This window comes from Lipotes vexillifer, unplaced genomic scaffold (assembly GCF_000442215.2).
Source record: "Lipotes vexillifer unplaced genomic scaffold, Lipotes_vexillifer_v1.1 scaffold4, whole genome shotgun sequence".
Classification (NCBI taxonomy): domain Eukaryota; kingdom Metazoa; phylum Chordata; class Mammalia; order Artiodactyla; family Lipotidae; genus Lipotes; species Lipotes vexillifer.
Window position 1 is genome coordinate 3,757,200 of NW_006785876.1, and position 10,954 is coordinate 3,768,153.

A 10,954-nucleotide genomic window follows, 5' to 3' on the forward strand; every position below is an offset into this window, starting at 1 on the left:
GTGTGTGTGTGTGTGTGTGGGTGTGTGTGTGTGTGTGTGTGTGTGTGTGTGTGTGTGTGTGTCTCCCTGAGACCTGGAAGGATCAGCAGCTGCAACCGCCATTCACTGAGCATCTTTTCTGTGTCAGACACGGGGGCCGAGTGGATTACGTGCATTAAGCCACTACCATCAAGTCAGCCCTGCAAGGAAGGGGCAATACACCCATTTTATGGATGGAGAAAAGAAGATTTCAAATGACATCTACTCATACTCTATGACCAGTCAATTCTGTCTTAGGAGTAGGCCCCAAAGAAACCTTCACCCTGGCCCATAAGGGGACATGGATGTGATGTCATTGCAGTGCTGTTTGTGGGGATGGGGAACTGGAGACACCTGGGTGGAGAAGGGATACACAGCATTTGGAAGCAAGTTAGATGCTCGTATAGCAACGCAGATGGATCTTAAAAAACAGAATGTAGCGATCAAAGTAAACAACAGAATGAGATCTAAAACACACAAAACCACTTACGTAAATGAACACTACTTGCACACAAAACAACAATATATATTTTGCAAACACATATGAACAAGAAGATACTCATTAAGCACATCTGAATGGTTGCCTCTGGTGGGGGTGGGTGGAAAGCATGGCTGGAGACTGGAGATAAAGAGGGAAAATTAATACAACAAGAGAGGAGGACTTCATGGACCAGTGGTGATAATGCACCATGAAGTGAGCTGTAGGAATAATTCAGCCACCTGTACTTGAAGTCCAACAAGGGAAACTCAAGTAAGGATCAGAGAGGTTAAGTAATTTGTCCAAATCACACAGCAGGTAAGGAGGAGTAGAGAGGATGTTTAAATAAGCAGGCTACTTCTAAGTAGCCTGCAAGGCAGTAGCAGGACCCTGAAAGCCACATGCCTGCACCTCAACAGCAGAGGTGTGTGTGTGGCAAGGGGTGGGGGTGGTCTCTGGATCTTCCTGGGCTCCACAAGTCAGCCCTGAGTCTCACTAGCTCTCCCCATCCTTCCCAAACACCCACTGAGCGCTGTGGGGTACAGATCACAGTCCTCACCTTCCAGTAATTTTTTTTTTTTTTTTTTTTTGGCTTATTGGGGAACTTTAGGATTAGGATATAATTCCAACATGAAAACGAGCTCTGAAAGGTAGTTACCACCAAGTGTACTAAAACTCCACTTGACTTCAGTCAGAATAAAAACTTTATTTTTCCTAAATATTCCACCTGATATGCTCTGAGGGGAGGGGCTAGCAGCCCAGATATTGTTAGTGCTACTGCTTCCACTGCAGTAGCACTGTGCTAACCAAAATATTTTATTTGGGGGGAGGAGTAGAGATGGAGATGTAAAGATGAACATAGAGAAAGTATGTTGCTGCTAAGTTTCTTCTCAGAGTTAGACTAAAACACTGAACATGCAGGGAACTGCGCCACCAGGGAAGCCCACCTTCCAGGAATTTTGATGAGGAATAAAATGAGCTCATGCTGGGAGTGTGGCAGAGAAGTCAGAAAGGGTGGGCTTGCAGGAGACAGGACTGATTTAGTGCTGTCTGTGGCTTAGAAATGATAATAACAATATAACTCAGCACCTACCATGCAGCAGGCCCTGCTCCAAGCTCCTGTTCCCTCGTTCCACCCTCTCCCAAGCAAGATATCATCTGCCCAGAGCCTTGGAGATCCCCGAACAGAGGCTCCGGCAGGGCTGCTCTTCCTCCCCTTCCTCCCTGCCTGCCTCCCCTCCTGGCCTCTCCCAGCGTCCTCAGAAATTAGGGGTCATTACCATCAGGGCTCACACCTGATGGTCATTACCTCAGCTCTCACAATCTGAGCAGAGCTCACAAGTCATCCACACCTCAACCCCCAATCTGCCTGTGGGTCCCAAAGTCTACCCCGTGCCCGACAGTCAGTGCTGACACAGTTCCAGGAAGGAAACAAGTCCTGGGCCCAGCCCAAGCCAGTGGGCTGAGGACAGGAAGTCGCCAGCTTGCTTGGCCTCTGCCACCCTGGGCCTCCACCTTTCCTCCCCCACTGAGGGGGGAGAAGCCAGGGAGAAGCCCAGGGCACTCTTGCATTTCTGACACATTCCTGGAAGGTGCCCACCAAGTCTGGTGTTGGGGAGATGGGACCCTAAGGAGGTGTGTGTGGGGAGGGGTCAGGTTTTGAAGATGGGGAGAGGACAGCCCATTCAGCCACCTACCCCTCAAAGCAATTACCCACCCAAACATAATAAAAACTAATAGTTATTAAGTGCTCACTCTGTGCCAGGTACTGTGCTAAGTGTTCTGCCCAACTCTGTTAGTTAGGGACCTTTAGCCCAACCATTTTACAGAAGAACAAACAGAAGTACAGAGAGGTCAATTACTTGCCCAATGTCACACAACTGGTAAAATGGTAGAGCCGGGATTCAAGCTCAGAAAGTCTGGCTCCTGGGCCTGCAATCCCATCCTCTATACCACAACAACCCACCATCTATCCGCTCATTGACCATCTGCCCATCCACTCAGCCATGGCCACCCCACCCAGCCACCTGTCTACTCACCTATACATCCATCCCTTCATCTCCTAACCCCCTGTTTGAAGTGGTCCAGGAAAGGGAACAGCAAATATTGAATACAAAGGCTTAGAGGGGACAGAGCAGGGCATTTAAAAAAAATATTTATATATACATTTATTTAGGCTGCACCAGGTCTTAGTTGTGGCACGTGGAATCTTCATTGCGGCATGCGAGATCTTCAGTTGCCATGCAGGATCTTCTGGTTGCGGCGTGTGAACTCTTAGTTGCGGCATGCATGCGGGATCTAGTTCCCCCACTAGGGATTGAACCTGGGCCTTCTGCACTGGGAGCACAGACTCTTACCCACTGGACCACCAGGGAAGTCCCAGGGCATGTTTAAGAAAGTAGCTACTGCATAGAGTGAGGGAAAAGATAACAAGAGATGAGACTAAGAAGGTGACCAGGGCTCAAATCAGGAGGGTCTGCCCATCCACCATCTATCCACCTGCCCACATCCATCCACCTGTCCATCCACTCTCCCATTCCTTTGTCTGTCCATCCATTGGTTCATGTGTCCATCCATCATCCATCCATCCATCATCCATCCATCCATCCATCATCTATCCATCCATCCATCCATCCATCCATCATCCATCCATCCATCCATCCATCCATCCATTCATCCATCCATTCATCCATCCATTCATCCATCCATCCATCATCCATCCATCCATCCATCCATCCATCCATCATCTATCCATCCATCCATCATCCATCCATCCATCATCCATTCATCCATCCATCATCCATCCATCCATCCACCCATCATCCATCCATCCATCCATCATCCATCCATCCATCATCCATCCATCCATTCATCCATCCATTCCACTGCGCCACCAGGGAAGCCCCATCTCTGTACTTTAGAAGGCAGACAGAAAGAGAGGAAGAAAGGGAATGGAGAGTTGGCTGGGTACATTTATTCCCCGCCAGTGATTTCTTGTGAAATCACGAGAAACATGAGGGTGCCTGGAGGAATATTAGGACTGCTGGAGGCATCTGAATAACTAGGATGCTTTCCTCCTCTCTCCACTCATCCCACAGCTCAAAGGTCGTGGGAATTGTGGGAAGAAGGAAGTGCAGAGTGAGTCAGTATCAAGGTTGTAAGACCCATCCAGACCTTGAAACTTCAGCCCTCAGCCCTGCCCCTGTATCTCCTTAGGAATATAGAAGGAATTGTGTTGTCAAAGAGGGGTCACAATGCCCCCAGCCCCATACAATTCTCCCTAACTTGGCATCCCAGAACCCTCTCAAGAGTCCCTGAAAACCTCTGGAGCCCCTGGCCACCAGAAATTCCATCTCTTCACCAAGGAAGGCCCTGGTCAAGGATGTCCCAGGTAGGATGACATCACAGTGTTGGATTAGGGCAGCCCAAGGTCACAAGAAGTTTGATTGGCAGAAAGGAGCATGAAGGCCCTAGCCAGGCCCACCTGTGCGGCTGGGAGCTGAAGGCCTCTTACAAAAGGCTTAGGTGCCAGTGACACTGCCTGACTCTTGTTCCCCAACTGTGGAGCTGTCATTGTCTCCTGGGAGGAGGGGGAGGCAGGCAGGAGTGGGCTACCAACAATTCCTCTGGTTCCTGCCCCTTCACTTCCCCGAGAGGCTTCCTGGACTGTTAGTTTGCACGGCCCCACCTCCTAGGCAAACTTGTGACAAGTAATAATGCTGGCAAACGTTTACTGAGTGCTGAAGAGGTCTATGTACCTTGCCGAGAATATCTCATTAACTCATGGTAACCCTATGAGATAGATTCTTTTGTTATTCCCACTTCATAGATGGGAAAACAGGCACAGCATATTATAAATTACCAGGGGGAATTCCCTGGTGGTCCAGTGGTTAAGACTCCATGCTTCCACTGCAGTGGGCACGGGTTCGATCCCTGGTTGGGGAACTAAGATCCTGCACTCTGTGCGGTGTGGCCAAAAAAAAAAAAAAAAATTCGCGGAATAGCAGGTACCCAGTGCGTGGTGGAGCTGGAATTTAAATTCCAGGCCGTCCTGCTACACAGCCTCCTGAGGGAGCTGAGGCCCCCGCTAGGCCTTCCCATTGACTCCCTTCAAAGTCCCCCTTGTCCCCACCGCAGGCAAATATGTGCTCAACACCTTGGTGTAGGAGCTGGATGAGGCTGATGATAATTACCATTTGCTTTTACAGCTCCCGAGACTCATCACCCCCCCCCCCACAAGCTGGTACGGTAGATAGCCTTATTAGCCCCATTTTGCAGATGAGGCAAGTAAAACTCAAAGAGGTTCAGCAACTTGCCCAAGGATGCCTGACCTGTAAGGGCAGAGTCCGGTCCTGAGCTCAGCCTTCAAACTTCAAAGGCCAGGCACATTTCCAGTACCAGGTGCCCTGGGAGCCTTCACCAGCTGCCTCACCCAATGCTGTTTGCACTTTCACAGGGCACAGGCCTTCCCTGAAAAAGTGAGGTGCTAATGGTGGAGTGTCAGGCATGGGCTAGGCCAGCAGATGGGCAGGGGGCCTGAAGTGTTTGGGAGGACAGACATATCACAACGAGGTCTTCTTGCCCTACTCAGAAAGTGGCACCCTTGAGTCTCTCTCTTCCCCATTCTACATCCTGGTATAAGGGGAAAACGTATACACTGTATATCTAAAAGGCCTTGGTGGGCGTCATAGAGGGAGGGGGTCATATTCCTTCTTTTGGCTCTAACTCAAAACCCAATTGAAACAGGGTAGTGCGATTCAGAAGGGAGGGAAGGGGCTGGTGGGACCCTCTCCTTGCCCTTTAAGCCTCATTGCCCCACCCCGCATCCCCCATAGAACAGGAGGAATGGGAGGCTTAAGGCTGCAGGAAGCAGACTGGGGAGATGGGGATCTTCCTTCAACCTCTAAACCCGTTTTCTCAACCTTGGCACTCACTACTGACCTGGCACTCACTACTGACCTTGTGAGCCGATCATTCTTTGTGGGGGCGGGGGTGGGGATGTGTGGCTGTGTGCTGACCTCTGCAGTGTGGGATGTTTAGCAGCGTCCTGGCCTCTAGACACCAGTAGCACCCCCAGTAGTGACCACCAAAAATGTCTCCCGGCATTGCCAAATGTCCCCTGGGAGGGGGGAATACACCCAGTTGTGAACCACTTCTCTAAAGTCACACACACACACACACACACACACACACACACACACACACACACACACACACCCTGCCCTGTGCATTTGACAGGGAGGACCTCCTGAGAGGGGAGGAGATGGTTAAATGAAACCAGATGTTAACCTGGAAAATATGCGGTGGGGCCGCACCCTCCCTGCAGGGCTGGCCGGATGGGGTGTTCTCAGCCCTCTGAGCTTAGTCACCTGGAGCCTGGCTGGGCCCCTGGAAGGGGCAGGGCAAGGCTGGGACTGCCTGGGCCTCCTCCTCCTCCCCCTCCCCCCCCTCCCTCCCCACCCTTTCTCTCCCTCCCTCCCCCCTTCCCCAGGGCTATCCCTCTGCCCCGGTTTCTCTGTGGGTCTAGTCCCTGGATGTCCTGGGGGTCCTGGGTCCCCCTAACCAGGGCCCCAAGTGCAAGGGCAGCAGCAGCAGCTGGGGCATAACTGACGGGAGACCCAGGGCCTGGGCTGGGGTGGAGAGGGAAGGGAAGGTTCAAATCCCAGTTCCTGCACTAACTGGTCACTAGTCGACTTCTTCAAGGTTCTTACACACCACTCACCAACCCTGTGAACTTAGGCAAAGTTTAGATTCCTCTGAGCCTCAGTTTCTGCATTTGAAAGATGGGAGTAACATCTCAAAATGGCTCTTTGGGGTTTTTGCAGAGCTGAGTGGTTAGCACTTGGTAGATTCTCAATCCTGTTAGCAAAAAGCGTTGCCCTTCCCCCTGTAGGAAGATCCCCCCCCCCCACCAACTTTTCTGAAAGCACATGCCTCTGTCACCCCTCACACCACCTCCTGAGCCTCAGGTGCAGGGTCCAGGTGGCCAAGACTGCTGGGGAGCAGGGGCTGGTAGGGGGTGGGGCCTCTGCAGTTCCTTCACCTCTATGGCCACAGGATGAGCCTTCCCGTGGTGTCAGGGGGACCAGAACCTCAGAATCATGCTTTTTTTGGGGGGTGGGAGGCGGCGCTGTGTTGGGTCCTTATTGTTGCGTGCGGGCTTTCTCTAGTTGTGGCGAGTGGGAGCTACTCTTCGTTCCGGTGCACGGTGTTCTCATTGCGGTGGTTTCTCTTGTTTCGGAGCATGGGCTCTAGGCGTGCAGGCTTCAGTAGTTGAAGCATGCAGACTCAGCAGTTCTGGCGCAAGGGCTTAGTTGCTCCACGGCATGTGGGATCTTCCTGGATCAGGGCTCAAACCCGTGTCCCCTACATTGGCAGGCAATTCTTAACCACTGCGCCACCAGGGAAGTCCCCAGAATCATGCTTAACATGGAGAAAACCCAAGCCACTTCTGTGGCCCAGGTAAGGAAAATTCTGCAGGGCCAGGCCGTCAGCCTCAACACTGAGGATAAAGAAATTGTCATGGCCTCTATAGCAGTGATTCTCACTGCCCTCAGGAGGCACTGGCAATGGGAGAGACATTCTTGGCTGTCACAGTTGGGAGGGGGGGCTACTGGCATCTAGTGGGAAGAGGCCAGAGCTGATGCTAAACATCCTTCATTGAAGGACAGCCCCACAGCAAAGATTTATCCAGCCCAAAGTGTCAATGGTGGCAAGACCTAGGAACCCTGCTGCCCAGGGTTTCATATTTGTGTTCATATGTGTAGTGTCTTTGTTACTTCCACACCCAGAGCCTGGTTTACAAGAGGAGCTCAGGAATAGTTTTGCATGAAAGGATGGAGCAATTGATGTCACATCCTCAGCTGCACTAAGAGATAATTCATAGAATAAACCTCACATTCGCGGTGTGTCATCCTGTTTGTGCAGGGTCCACAGAGCCAGAACCAAAATCCAGCATTCAAAACCCCAGAGTGTCCCTGCCAAACGGAGGCACTGGGCTGCCCTCTCTCACCAGTGAGCCTGAGGGCTGGGGAGGGGCCGCCTTGACTGCTCGCCTGCTGCCCAGCACCCCTGGCAAGGGCTCAGCAAGGTGACAGAATGAGGGCAGAAATGAATCGGCAGGCCCTGCCCCACAGTGCTGTGGATATGGCAGTACACGCTGTGGAGTACAGGGTGTGGTCCCTGGGGTCAGCCAGGCCTGGGTTCCCATTGCAGCCTGGCTCCTTACCAGCCACGTGACCCTAAACATGGGAATAACCTCCTTATTTCAGTTTTCTCAATTACAAATGGGGCTAATAATATACCTTCCTTAAAGGGTTAATGTGAGGATTCACAGAGAAAATCCACTTAAAGAGTTTGGCGCAGTGCTCATAAATGGTGGTGAAAAACGATCGTTGATTATCACTGTCATACGTCATTTCCGGTGCTTGCCCCTCTGCTTGTAATCCTGCCGTCCCAAGGCTGAGCCTGGACGAGTCTGGGAAGGCTGCTGATGGCTCGTGCACCCATCCCTCTCTCCAGCTTATCTCTGTGCCAGCACTGGGTTAAGCCCCAGGGACACAGGTGAATAGGATGTGGTCCTGACTGCTGGGAGCAGTTTACGGGCTGTTGGGACATTAGCAAGAGCCCGGAAGGACCACAATTTGGGATTAAGATGAGGCAAGCACGGCACCTAGGGCGCAAAATATTGTAAGGAAGCACTCACCATGCCCTTGCACGAGTCTGAGTGTGAGTACCTTCTTAAAATGTACACCCTTGCCTCACCCTAGTCCCAGCCCAGCAAAGGACCACATCCAAAGAGGAGGACCTGACAGCACAGAGGAGGGTGAGATGGGGGCAGAGACTGCAGCATCTGAGGCTTCCTGGAAGAGGTGTCATGAGGGCTGCTGGCTTGGAAGGATAGGGAGAATTTTGAAGTGCAAAGCTGAGGGCCCATATACTGCTGGGTAGGAAACTATGGGAGCAGAGACTGCCTTGGAGAAAAGCCCTGGGCAAGTTTGAGTTGGGCAAATAGCTGGTAAATTAAATGCAAAAGAATGTACATTATGACTTGGGTATAGGGGGTTTCTTTTGTAAGAAGGCAGGGGTTCAGCTTCTAGTAGCTAGGGATTCCCTCCCAGTTCCCTGGGGCCTCAGCAGGGAGAAGATGGGCTCCCCTGAGATTTGTAGCCTGGGGGAGTGGGACAGAGCTGCCTGACACTCAGGTGTCTCATCCTTTGGGTTGGACTGTCACGGCTATGAAGATCCCTAGTGAAGGGCATCCAAGGCCAAGGCGTGTGGTGGGCAGAGGAGCCAATAAATGTCAGTATCATGTGATAAAGGTGGCCATGGGGCCCTCCTAGGAGGGTGGACCTCCATACCCAATCAACCAAGAGTGGTTAAGTAGAGCAGGCATTGTTGGGTAGGAGACACACTGTAACAATGAGAGGTGTTCTGGAATAGAATGGGCTGGCTGGCTGGAAGGCCAGCAACCCCTTACTGGAATCCAATTCTGTTGAACCAGTAGTTATTGAGTGCTCACTCAATGCCTTGGTTTGGAGTACGAGAAGGAATAGGATTTTAGAGGCTGCTATGTCAAGGGTAAGGGTAAGAGAGCATTGCTTTTTAAGGGGCTCAGGGCTGAACAGGAAAGAGTTTCCCTGATGGGTGGGAGTGAGGGCACACTAGTCTGGGGGCACAGCCTGAGCTATGACGTGACGCTTGGAAGGACCAGGTGTGACCAGGAAGTCACAGGCAGACCGTGTGGCTAGAATACAGGATTGGGGGAGCCCTGTCCTTACAGGTCTTGCCTTCCAGGCTGGGGGCCTTGGCTTTTATTTTCTGGGCAGCAGAGAGCAAAAGATGCTTTGAGGACAAGCCATACGTTCTGGCCATTAATATAGAAAGATTAATTCGGTGTGAGTGTGAAGCGCAGGCTGAAAAGGCAAGAGATGAGGGAGCAGAAGCCTTGGTAGAAAGCTGGAGTTACCCTGTGGGAGAGGGGATGGATGCCGGATGGAGCGGTGGCAGAGGACAGGGAGAGGAGGATGTGGGGGACATTGATGGACAGACTGGATGCATGGGAAAGGAGTTCCCTGGTGGCCTAGTGGTTGGTTCAATCCCTGGTTGGGGACCTAAGATCCTGCAAGCCTGGCGGTGTAGCCAAAAAAAAAAAAAGACTGGATGCAGGGGGAAGGGGCAGGGGCTGGGGGCTGTTTGAGGAATAACTCCCAGGTTCCCAGCCTCTGAGCTGGCCTATGTCTTTAAGAAGCAAACTGAGGTCTGTAGAAGCAGGGTCAGGTCAGTGGACCTTGAAGGCCTTTCCCTCCCTGGAGGTGTCTGGCTCCAGGGCCAGCAGAGCTCCAGGGCGGCTCTGTGGGCTTCTGACCAGTGCCCCTGTCCCCTTCCTCCTGCCTCTGGCCCTCGCGGTCAAAGTCCCGGTGTCCGATGCGCCAGCTCTCCCCTTCTTTCCTTCCTCCCAGGACTCACAGAAACCCTCAGTACTCAGCCATGGGCCGAAGACGCCATCAGGCAAAAAGGTGAAGGCTCCACACTGTCCCCTGTCCCGGTCGTGGAAGCAAGACCATGAACAGACTCTGGCGGTGGCCTATGTGCCGGTGGTGGTGGACCCCAGGGGGCAGAACCCGGACAAGTTCAGGCTCAATTTCTACACCTCCCAGTACTCCAACACCCTGAACCCTTTCTACACCTTGCAGAAGCCTACCTGCGGCTCCCCGTACCGCCGGGACACCGACCACACCCGCAAGCGCTTTGATGTGCCTCCTGCCAACCTGGTCTTGTGGTGCTCGTGGGCCTGTGCTCGTGGGGTGTACAGTCAGAAGCCCCCTACCCTGCACCCACCCCCGTGATCCCGGGTCCCAGAAGGGAAGGGCTGCTCCCTCCTGGAGGAGCAGAAAGTGCCTGGGCTGTGCCCTGCCCACTGTCAACAATGGCAAAGGGAGGTCTCACTTCTCAGCAGCAATTAAAGTTTGTCCTTCCTTTCCCTGGCATCTGAATGGGTGGCCGTGGGTGGGTAGACTGAGGCCACAGGGGTGTCGTAAGCAACGTTATGTCCAGAGGTGCCTGAAGACTTGGAAAGACTTGATTCTCATCACCTCACCCCAAGGGTAACCCCAACTCCCCTCCAGAACCTGAGTCCCAAGCAAAGTCCATACTGGCCACGCCCTCCCCGTGGCCCAGGCTTGGCAAGCCATCCAACAACAAGAAAGAGATACATCAACTGACCATGACATGGGTTTGGAGCAGCCACTGGAGAATGGGGAAGTCCTGTAGGGAGCGAACCCGGTCTCCAGGGGGCCTCCTCTCCAGCCCTAGTTTTACATAAAACCACCTCTTCTGACTTGTAGTTTGTTGGCGAGGGATGGATTTCCCATCTCAAGTCTCACCTCTGGTCCAGCAGAACTGATGCTGAGGTGAGTTAGGCTCATGGGCCATGGTTCATGGAGAAGGGGGATGAAG

The 10,954-nt window shown here is 52.5% G+C and overlaps 1 protein-coding gene across 1 annotated transcript; it reads left to right on the plus strand.

Annotated features, from left to right (window-relative positions):
• Positions 1-3,808: 3,808 nt before the first annotated feature.
• CIMIP3 (ciliary microtubule inner protein 3) lies at positions 3,809-10,477 on the plus strand. Its single transcript, XM_007458213.1, has 2 exons — positions 3,809-3,887; positions 9,958-10,477. The coding sequence occupies exons 1-2, from the start codon at positions 3,879-3,881 to the stop codon at positions 10,342-10,344; spliced, it is 396 nt and encodes a 131-aa protein (XP_007458275.1). The 5' UTR covers positions 3,809-3,878; the 3' UTR covers positions 10,345-10,477.
• The last annotated feature ends 477 nt before the right edge of the window (positions 10,478-10,954 follow it).